This window comes from Lipotes vexillifer, unplaced genomic scaffold, assembly GCF_000442215.2.
Source record: "Lipotes vexillifer unplaced genomic scaffold, Lipotes_vexillifer_v1.1 scaffold161, whole genome shotgun sequence".
Classification (NCBI taxonomy): Eukaryota; Metazoa; Chordata; class Mammalia; order Artiodactyla; family Lipotidae; genus Lipotes; species Lipotes vexillifer.
In genome coordinates this window covers 1286430-1298450 of record NW_006779016.1, presented here as the reverse complement: position 1 = coordinate 1298450, position 12021 = coordinate 1286430, and the positions used below count along the sequence as shown (strand labels likewise).

The following is a 12021-nucleotide window of genomic DNA, read 5'->3' as shown; positions in this document are numbered from 1 at the left end:
CTTTCCCCTATATAGACATGTATAATTAGATCCTATAATTCAACTGATAACATGTTTATCTTTCTCCACTAATCAATTTTAAGATCTTTGAGAATAGGAGGTGTCAGTTTTTATATTCAACAAAATAAGTTTTATTTCTGATAGTAAAAATAACAGAGTTTAGAGAAGTTGGGATAAAGAGGAATAAAGATTTTCTAGATTTAACAATTTAATGATTAACTTATTATTAATTAATAATTAAAGATTTAATCACCACTAGTGTTATATTAATTTTCTTCTATTTTTTAGCTAAGTATATAAATATACATTTCAATAGAATTAGGAAAACATTTATCTGAGGTATAATATAAACCATAAAAGATACCCACTGTAAATATAAAATAAAATGACTTTTAGTAAATCTGTAGGGCTCTGCAGCCATTACCATATCTCAGATTTGTCCAGCCATAAACAAAATCCAGTACTGGAACAATTTTGTTTCACCAGACAGTGGTGACCGTTTGCAGTCAGTCCCCTCTTCCAAACCCAGCCGCAGGCAACCACTGATCTGCTGTCTTTATAGATTTGCCTTTTCTGGGAATTTTATGTATATACAACCAGGCTTATATAACTGAGCATAAATGTTTTCAAGGTTCAAACGTGTTTGTTTGGGTTTTTAAAAAATATTTATTTTTATTTTTGGCTGCATCGGGTCTGAGTTGCGGCATGCTGTCTCTTCGTTGCGGTGCGCGGACTTCTCTCTAGTTGTGGCATGGGCTCCAGAGTATGCAGGCTCAGTAGTTGCGGTGCACGGGCTTAGTTGCCTCGCAGTATGTGGGATCTCAGTTTCCTGACCAGGGATGGAACCTGTGTCCCCTGCATTGGAAGGCGAAGTTTTAACCACTGGACCACCAGGGAAGTCCCTCAAGGTTCAAACATGTTGAAGCATATTATCAGTAGGTAGCTCCTTTTTATTGCTATATGAATGTTTGACATTTTGTGTAACAATTCAACAGTTGATGGACATTTAGGTTGTTTCTTGATTTCGCCTATTCTGCATAGTAACATTAGAAACATTCACGTACGTGCCTTTGTGTGGAAGTGTTTTCCTTTCTCCTGGATGGATTTCCGGGAGTGAAAATGCTGGGTCATATGGTAATTTAATATTCCACTTTTTAAAAATCTGTCAAGGGCTTCCCTGGTGGCGCAGTGGTTAAGAATCCGCCTGCCAATGCAGGGGACACGGGTTCGAGCCCTGGCCCGGGAAGATCCCACATGCTGCGAAGCGACTAAGCCTGTGAGCCACAACTACTGAGCCTGCACTCTAGAGCCTGCGAGCCACAACTACTGAAGGCCGCACACCTAGAGCCGGTGCTCCGCAACAAGAGAAGCCGCCACAATGAGAAGCCTGCTTGCCGCAACTAGAGAAAGCCCACTCGCAAGCAATGAAGACCCAATGCAGCCAAAAATAAAATAAATTTATTTAAAAAATAAATTAAAAAGCTGTCAACATGTTTTCCAAAGTGAGTATACCACTTGATATTCCCACTAGCAATGTATGAGGGTTCCAGTTACTCCACATTTTTGCAATATTTGGTATTATCTGTCTTTTCTATTAAGCCATTGGATTAGGTGTACAGTCACATCACACTGTGGTTTTAATTTTCGTGTTGTTTATGACTAACAACTTTGAGCTTTATTTCATGGGCTAATCAGTCACTGGTATATCTTCTTTGGTGAAATATCTATTCAAATCATTCATTTAAAAAATTGGGGGGAGTTTTCTAATTATGAGTTTTGGACCTCTTTATATATTTTATATATTTTGGAGATAAATCTTTTATCAGATATATTATTTGGAAATATTTTCTCCCAATTTGTGGCTGATCTGAAAATGTCTTTAGCCTTCATTTTTGAAGGACAGTTTTGTTGGATACAGAATTTTTGGTTGACAAGCTTTTTGTCTTGTCTTTGAACATTTTAAATATGTCATTACATTGCTTTCTTGCCTCCACTGGTCTGGATGGGAGATTAGATCTTAAACATATTTTTTTCTCCTGCACGTAATGAGTTGCTTTACTCCTGTTGCTTTCAAGATTTTCTTTTTGTCTTTGTCTTCCAACAGTTGGACAATGATGGGTCTAGGTAAGGGTCTCTTTATGTTTCTCCTAATTTTGGTTCAGTTATCTTCTTGGATAACAGATTAATCATATTTTTCAATAACTTTAGTAAGTTTGGGCAATTATTTCTTCAAATATGTTTTTGCTTCTTTCTCTAGCCTCTCTTTCTGGTACTGTCAAATTCCTTTCTAATATACATGACCTATCAATTTTTTTTAATGAATATTAAAAAGTCTCCTTGGGCTTCCCTGGTGGAGAAGTGGTTGAGAATTCGCCTGCCAATGCAGGGGACACGGGTTCGAGCCCTGGTCTGGGAAGATCCCACATGCCGCGGAGCAACTAAACCCGTGTGCCACAGCTACTGAGCCTGTGCTCTAGAGCCCACGAGCCACAACTACTGAGCAGTGTGCCACAACTACTGAAGCCCGTGTACCTAGAGCCCACACTCTGCAACAAGAGAAGCCACTGTAATGAGAAGCCCGCACACCACAAGGAAGATTAGCCCCTGCTCGTCGCAACTAGAGAAAGCCCACATGCAGCAACGAAGACTCGATGCAGCCAAAAATAAAATTAAAAAATAACAGATAAATAAATTTAAAAAAAAAGAAAAAAAATGTCTCCTTGTTTTCTATCATCCTTGAAAGTTCCTTCAACATTCAGGAAATTTATCTTAAACTAGAGCTCAAAGGTAAATAATACTAAATCCTATCAGTGGTCATGACAGTGGTCATGAATTAATTACTGTTTAAAGTTTGCCATCTTTTGACTATTTCTAAGTCACTAGATAGAACATAGCTTAGGCAGCAAAACAGTGTAACAGTTTCTCAAATACTGAGAAGTAACAAAGGTATACCAATGGATTGTATTTTTATAAAGCAACTGATAGTAGCTATGATAATTACTATCATGACAAACAGTTGATATGTAGATTATGGATTCCCATCACTTTTTAAAAATTAGCCAAGAAATTTTGAAGCGAGGAAGGTATCACCTCTGAAACAAACTCTTCACTTAAAAGACCCCAGTTAAAACCCTAACTTAGCTGTTTCCTAGTAAACTGTGTAACACAGGATAATTTACTTATCTCTAGGCTTCAATTATCTCATCGGTAATTATGGAGATACTAATATCTATATTTAACACAGGATTATTGTGGGAATTAAATGAGGTAGCATCTTTAAAATGTTATTAGCATGACAGGTACCAAAAAAGTCTATAAAGATTTTTAGCCAGTTATAAATGCCTTCAAATTAAAACTAGTTACATAGTTCTTCTAAATGTGTTTTAAATATAAATGTATCAGAGCTTAATTTATATTTCCAATAAAATACTCATGCTTTCAAATATAAGTTGGAAACTGTATTTCTGAATAAAATAAGACATAATATAAAATTTTTTACAAATTTAAAGCAGACAAGAAATAAGTTATTTCATTAAAAAAACTTTATCCTTTAAAATTAAAAACATGAAAAAGAAAATACATGATTTTTATAGTTTTTAAAGTCACATGATCTGAGAGCTTGGAAGTTTTTTGTTGATATCAATTGGCAGACACCCATCAAATTACTCAGACTTATAAATAACAACTTTGGCAATTTACATAAGCTTACTTACAATCAAAGTCTAGACTCATAGATTTTTATCTTCCACTTAAAAAATTTTTGTCAATTGTTAAATGCTCTGAAGCAATTCATGTCAATTTTTTCAGTGACAGACATAAAGGGTTATTATTAGAAGGTTTAAAAGAAATATTCTAAGCACAGTAATGTGCATCACACTACAGCAGGTGTGGATGAGGAATACTGATGATACAATTATAGATCCTTTATCCAAGAAAAGATCCACGCTGGTACTATTATTTTAATCATGAAGATATAAGTTCATATAGTCCAACCCCTCCATTTCAAAGAGAAAGAAACTAAAGACAAAATATGTCAAGTGACTTGCTCACCATCACATAGCTAGTTGCACAGTCTTCATCAAGACTCAGAATTTTGCTGTATGGTGCTTTCCCAACTTCACCTGTCTGCTTCTTAACAGCCGGAAAGTCTCTATATACAATTTTGATCGTACAGGTTTCTGTGTCAATAGTAATGCAGTATAGTAGAATAAAAAGTAAGGATTTGGAATTTATTCACTCATTCATTCACTTATTCATTCAACACATACTGAATGGCTAGCATGTGTCAGCGTACTAGGTAGAAGACGCAAGCTGAACCCCATACCTACCACATAATTATCTGTGTGACTTTGGACAAAAATTTCTTTAGATCCCAGCTTCATAATTATTAACATGAAGATAGTAACATCAACCTTTCTCACAATGTTGAAAGACTGAATGAGATCATGTACTTGGAAGTGCCAAGTAAGGTCCCAATTTACATACAACTGGCCTATTATCTGTATTGCACACCATATGAACAATTGCCACATGAACGTCCAACCTCAAACTTAACATGTTGAGATTGAACTTACTATCTTTCCCTTCCTTTAACTGCTACCTTTCTTGTATCCTAAGACATTTCATCTACTTCCTTTCAAACCTTTCTTGTATCTCCTGACTCTTTATCAGTACCATCAAAAACCATGATGATATCACATGAAGATTTTAAGTTAAAATAGAAAAGCTGGCCTCAGCATGGCTACTTAATTTCTCTAAGCTCCCGTCAAAGACAGAATGAGTTTCAAAGCACATGAACCTGAATTAAGCCATTAAGCACTCTAGCTCTATAAGATAAAATTCAGAGTCCATCTTTGGACATAAAGCTAGGTAAGATTAGGGTTGCTTACAAGTGTTTCCACTTTAGGGGGAAATTATGTGTTAACATCTAAATTCCCAGGAAAGGTTAGAAGTGGCAAGCAGCCACTTGAAAACTACTTTACTATGCACAGTGCTTTCCTACTTTGAAATCTTCCTTCTATTGACGTTTTGTGAATGAGGAAATTGACCAAGCAGCAGAAAAAAGGCAAACTCAAATTAAAGTGCTTCCTCTCAATTGAACAAGCCATGCCGCTCCCTCATCAATGTAAAAAATGTAAAAATGAATATATCCCAAGCATCTACCACCCTCATCCTAAATATTTCAAGTTCTACCACTCGATACACAGAGGAGTTATTGTGCATGGATTTCTAGTATTAATAATAGCAAAAGAGAGTGAGCAATGGTGCTAGCTTTTGCTTCCACACATAAATAGCAGAAAAATAAGACTTATGAAAGGCAAGAGAGCAACAAATAACCAAAACTGCCCAGAGTTTCTTCTTCTTACTACATGGTCATTTATCTCCATTAAAAATCATTCGGAAGTCAGATTTTATTAGGAAAAACATAAAATATTTTATTCAAAGGAAAATACAATGTCTTTTTGTGATCAGTTCTTTCAGGCCTCAACAATTCTTGTACCATTCATCTCCAGAGCATTCAGAACTCTGAGTTTAAAGACTCCTTGGGAAATCAAAACCATAATGCAGAGGTAGATGGTTCCTGATGGCACAAACCAACTCCTGTGTTCTACAAGTAGGGTTACTGAGGCCCAACACCATTAGGTGATGTTACAGATTGAATTGTGTCTCCCAAAATGCATATGTTGAAGTCCTAACTCCACCACCTCAGGATATTGGTATTTGAAATCGAATTTTTTTCAGAGGTAATTAAGTGAGGTCATTGGACCCTAATCCAATATGACTGGTGTCCTTATAAGAAAAGGAAATTTGGACAAAGGCACAGAGAGAAGATGATGTGAAGACACAGGGAAAAGACAGCCATCTATTAACAAGAAAAGGCTTGAAACAAATCCTTCCTTCATGGCCATCAGAAGGTGGGCCCTGACACCTTGACCTCGGACTTCTAGCCTCCAGAACCATGAGATGCTGTTTGAGCCACTCAGTCTGTGGTACTGTGTTATGGCAGCCCTAGCAAACTAGCATGGTGATGAAAAACAGTCAGGATCAAAACCCAGCTTTCCAGACTCTAATATGAGGCTTTCTAACTCACTACACTGTCTTGCAATTTAGCTCTCTGTTTTCACTCAAAGTTCTCTCCCATAAAAATCTTACCACTTGTTCAACTTGTTAAAGACCATGTTAACATACACTGTTTATGCTGGCCTCTTGTGAGCTACACTTCCACATCACAAAAAGACATTTTTGTATAGCTGTCTCATGAACTCAAGCCCCAATGTGTAAAACCCCAATCAACTACTCCACAGTTAGTAGGGACACTGTTTTATAATCTAAGAAAGTCTAGGTCCAAGATTCAAGTCCTGGGACAAGTCATCTAAGCTCTCTGATCCTCAATTCCATATTAGTAATACGAATTCACAAACAATATAAATTCTACACCCCCCAAAAAAGAACCTTCAAAAGGCTAATGTAAAGGTTAAATTGGATAAGGGCCCTTTCAAACTGCAAAGTGTTAAAAGCAATTCTCCATGTAATCAAAAACTATTTCTCTCTCTGGCACCATTGTTTTTCCTCATTCAAACTCAAAACCATTGATATTTCCCTCTCAAATTGCCTATAACTAATAATTCACCTAGGTCTGGCATTTCTTTCTCAGCAACATCATTTTTTGTCACTGCTTTCTAATAAATCCTCATGATTTCAAACCTGCACTGCTCTGAATGACTAATTTATCAGCTTCTGGCTTCCTCCTTATCTAATCTATATCACATCCTAATATCAGATTTATCCTCCTAATACATTCAGCTCAAAAGTCTTCAGAGGCTCACTAACCCACAGAACCAGGTCCCACCTACAGAGCCCTGCATTCTATGACACAACCACAGCCCAGGGCCAGCTCCTAAGCTTATCTCAAGGTTTACCATGTGCCCAAGGGCCTTGCCTCATACCCAGCCAGTATGAACAGACAGATCATCAAAAACTTTAATATAACCCTACTTGCTTCTTCCCTTGAGCTTCCCACTGATGGACCCAGCTGTCAAAGCTGGATCCTCTAATATCATTAGGAACTTCCTCTTAACATTGAATCTGGGAAGGCACCATTAGCAAGGTTAGGCTGGTTAATTGTAGTGCACACCCCACATGCTAAGGAGCATGACTGCTGCCCAGTATCATTTTCCTTCTGCTTCTCTCTTGGCCCAGCAACTCTCTGCCCCTCTCCTACTCTTTAACACTGAGGGTCTACCATAATCCAATTCACAGCTCAATTGGGAACCCATTGCTCCATCTCAGCCAGTGGTTTCCAATCCCATCAGACCAAATACAAGTATTTTATTCCTGGAATAAACCTCACTTGAGAGTGATATATTATCATTTTTATATATTACTGGATTCAAGAGGAAATGCCAGGTGGGCAGAAGGATGTGTGAGAATGGAAACAAAGACAGGGTCTTAGCTAAAGAGAGGCATGTGTAGGTCATCTTGTTATAGTTGCTATTTAATTCATGAATAAAATCACATGGGAAAGAGTGCTGCTTAGAGAAAAGAAGGCCCCTTCCCTGTCCTAAAACTCCATAATATTTAGAGAAGGAGACAACACAAGAGAGAGAGAAAAGCCACCCACTTGGAAAATCTGGTGTTAGCTAAACAGGAATGATAGAAACTAAACTGAAGTGGTATGAAAAGGAGAATGAAAGGTGAGAAAGTGAAACAGAAAGTAGACTTCTTGGGAGTTCCCTGGTGGCCTAGTGGTTAGAATACCAGGCTTTCACTGCTGTGGTCCAGGTTCAATCCCTGGTCAGGGAAACAAATCAGACCAGTGACAGACTACATTTAGTTCATCAATATCTTAACAATGCTGTTGAAGTAAATCTCTGTTATTTATCTTGCTGTGGATCAGCAGAAAAGTAACTGTGGTTCCTTCAATGCAAAAATAAACTGAGTCTTATTTCAAGATTTGTACTTTTAAAAATGTAGTAAAGGTGAAGCTATTAATACTAAAATTTCTGAAAGTGAACTGAAAAGATCCCACTAATAAAAGAAGGTATTTCATTCTCTTGAAGTAGAGAAACTATGCAGGAAGTAATAAAGAAAAGATAGAGCAATTTCATCTCATAAAAATTTAAAATTTATACGCATCAAATAACTGTTAAAAAGACTTTTTAGAAAAATGACAGAATGGAAGAAAATATTACAACATACATGATGCTGATATATAAAGAGCATCTATAAATCAGTAAGAAAAACCAAGAGAAAATATATTAAAGAACAGGAACAAAAATCAAGAAAGAAGAAATACAAAAGACTAATAAGGTAGCATAATCCCCTCATTTTTAAGAACTTTCCTTAAAAGTCATGAATATAGAGTAACTCTAGATTAATATGTGCGTGGAGCTCTGCAAACAAAATCAGACATGTAAGATTCCTCAGTTAGTGACAGTCTCACCATCAATGCACAGCAGTTTTTTCCTCCACACCTGAGTATATAACAGGATAGTTTTATTTTATTTAACATGAATTGCTATGATCATAAGAGGTACTGATTTTTAAATTTCAGTTTACACATTCCAATTAGAAATATAACCATGTAATTTAGAAATGCAGCATATTCAGAGGTGCATAACAGTTAAACAGCTATGGGCATCATGCAAACACAAAAGCAAAGATAACAAGAGAAAATGCCTACCTTCCCTGATAGCTGTGAAAGGTGTACCTTCTTCTTCTTGCAGCCTGATCACCTTCAGGGCTACCAACTTCCCATTTACCCTGGAGAAACAAAACAAAAGATGAGAAGCAAATCCGTGAAAATATGTTCCCGTTATGGTTCTAATTGTCTTCCTTACAATTTATATTTTATGCATTTTTGCACTGAAAATGTCAGGACTCAATTATGCCACCACAACAAGATTAATTTCAGTAAGGCTGGGAATCCTGTATCATGATCATAAATATTCACATTTTAAATATTCACATTTTAAATATTCGCACTTGCATAGTCCAAGATTTAACTGAAGTTTTCTGTGATTCACTCTATGTTCTTTCCAAAATGAAACTAGTGCTTAACAAAAACACCATGTTCGATCAATTATTCACAGATTAATTAAAACTCAAGTGGTCAAAATAACACTCTCCCTTTGTTTCTCCAATAGCGCCTCTGTTTCTTTTGCTGAAATGTCTTTATCTTCAGTCTTAAGTTGAAGTCATTCAATCCCCAAGGACGGAAACCTGACACTCAGTCTTCTTTCTTCTCTCTTCCCTCTTCTTTCTCTCTCTGTCTCTCCCTCAACATCACCCATTCCTCCCTTTTTCACTATTTTTTTTTACTAGAGCCTCCTAAAATTACATTAGTCTGATTGTGTTTTATAATGCAGTGTATCATCAAAATAAAAGTTAAGAATATTTTACTATTACAAAATTACACAAGACCTATCCAAAGCAGATGTTTCTTCTAGACACATTCCAAATGTGTATCAGCTCTAATTAAAAGTAAGATTACGCTAGGCAGATAACTTTTTATCCAATCTATTCTGTTAATAAAATAAAGACATGATTATCTATATTGGTCTTCTAGTTGACTGCTCTACTTTCTACCTTGACTAGGCTTACCAACATACTTCCTTAATTAAAATAAGTAAAAGAAGCACAAAGCATTTAATGAAAAGTAAATCTCCCCGCCACACCCAGTTCCCACCCTCTGAGGTCACCACTTACCTCAGAGAGGTAACTTAGCTTAACATATATACTTAACACACACACACACAAATGGTAATATGGCATACAGGGTACAGTGTATATTATTTTTATCACTCGATATATTTTGGTGACTTCCTCATAAATTCATAGAAAATTGTCTCTTGCTTTTGAAAGACCACAGGGTGTTCCTTTGTATGAGTGTAGTATGCTTAATTTAACGCCAGTCCTCTACTGATAGGCATTTAGCAGGTTCCCAATTTTTGGCCATAAAACAATGATATAATAAATATTCTTGGGCATAATTTCATCCATGTAAAAATACATCTGTAAGACAAATTCCTAAAAGTAAAATGTGGATGGACCTAGAGTCTGTCATACAGAGTGAAGTAAGTCAGAAAGAGAAAAACAAATACCGTATGCTAACACATATATATGGAATCTAAAAACAAACCAAAAAAAGGTCACGAAGAACCTAGGGGCAGGACAGGAATAAAGACGCAGACCTACTAGAGAATGGACTTGAGGACACGAGGAGGGGGAAGGGTAAGCTAGGAGGAAGTGAAAGAGTAGCATGTACATATATACACTACCAAATATAAAATAGATAGCTAGTGGAAAGCAGCCGCATAGCACAGGGAGATCAGCTCGGTGCTTTGTGACCACCTAGAGGGGTGGGATAGAGACGGTGCCAGGGAGGGAGACACAAGAGGGAAGAGATATGGGGATATATGTATATGTATAGCCGATTCACTTTGTTATAAAGCAGAAACTAACACACCATTGTAAAGCAATTATACTCCAATAAAGATGTTGGAAAAAAAAAAAAAAGTTGGGTGTGGACAGCCAAAAACAAAACAAAACATGTGTATTTCTAAATTCTAACTCTGATGACGCTGAGAAATTATCCTACGTACAGGTTGTACCAATTTATACAACCTATAGAAAATAGGAGCTCCTGTTTCCCCTTTACCAGTATATACTATGTTATCAACCATTGATTTTGCCAATCTGATAGGTGAAAAATGGTTTCTTACTGCAATTTAAATTGCAACCAAAAATCTTTAGAGCCTATGAAATCAGCAAAGGAGAGCTCGTGTGGCCCAGAGAATCCAGTGCCTGAGTCTGAAATAAAGAATATGAATGTCTCTTTTTAAAAAACTGCAACCAATTGGTCTGTTTTCGATTAAAAAAAAAACAACTGCCACAGGCACAAAGGTCAAGGAAATCATCACAGCCCAACCATCCTAGTGGCATCCCTCATCAAACGGATTGTTGAAATATATTACTGGTTACAGTAGTCAAAGGACATCCAGTTATAACGCTCCACAATGTGCCGTCTCCTCAAGGCTGGGAGTCATGTTTATTTTCTCTTGTGTCTCTCAGCTGGGAGGACAGGCCTGCCACTTTTCTGCTCTGCAACTCTCCTCTCCTGAGTACATCACCTTGATTTTCTTCTAATCCTGATTATGCTCCAGGTACCCAGGTGCAAGCAAAAAATTAATATTCACATGGGGTTCAACTGGTGAGTGTGACTTGCGGGGGCCATTTTGCCCTTTATGACTAAGGCAGGCCTCTGGCAGGGCTTGGGGCTGGGATGCAGTCAGTACTCACATCTGCACAGATTTTCTCAGCCCAGCTGAGCTCGTCACTGGCTCCCTGAGGAGGCAGGAACTGATTCCAGGAACTGCTTGGAATTTTGCCTTCATTTATCGATATTCTCCCCTCACCCATAAAAAACACATACAAACTTCCCACCAAGCTTTTCCCTTTCCCTTGAGATCGCTGGCTTGCATATACCATGGACTGAATTCTGGAATACAGGGAATTTGTGATTTTGCAAAGCTATCTGCTTAAAACACACTCTGAGACCATGAAGCTACGAGTCCCCTGCAATACACTGAAAGGAGAAGAGCCTTTAATTGAACCAGCACTCATGCTTTAAATGCAACTAGAGAAGGAACACCTTTAAGCAATCTCATAGGCTAGTGTACATTATTTTTGTGGCGAAAAATATCTTGAACATATTTACTATGATAAACTGCATAAAAGAATAAGATCCAGGTTAATGAGATCCTGATTCTGAAGCACAACTCTCCATGAGTTAAAACCTCCAACTATCAATTTCTTATAGTTACGATAATCACAGCAGTTAAAGACATTGAGATTTTATGTATTACATCACATGAAACTAAAAAATTCCTTAAAATTTATACTAGATTATTAGCTCCAGGAGAACACAGAAAAGAAGCTCTTTTTCTGTTTTGTTAACTGTTACATGCCCAATGCCTAAAACTGTCTGGCACAGAGTAGACTCTCAAAATACATTTTTTT

General features: G+C 37.0%; 1 protein-coding gene across 4 annotated transcripts in view; it reads right to left on the bottom strand.

The window, feature by feature from the left end:
• CDK14 (cyclin dependent kinase 14) overlaps positions 1–12021 on the bottom strand; it is a 593024-nt gene that overhangs the window by 377808 nt on the left and 203195 nt on the right. For all 4 annotated transcript variants that reach the window (XM_007452057.1, XM_007452058.1, XM_007452056.1 and 1 more), the window contains one exon: positions 8684–8763. In XM_007452057.1, the coding sequence (XP_007452119.1) occupies positions 8684–8763 (80 nt within the window). The remainder of the gene's footprint in view (positions 1–8683; positions 8764–12021) is intronic.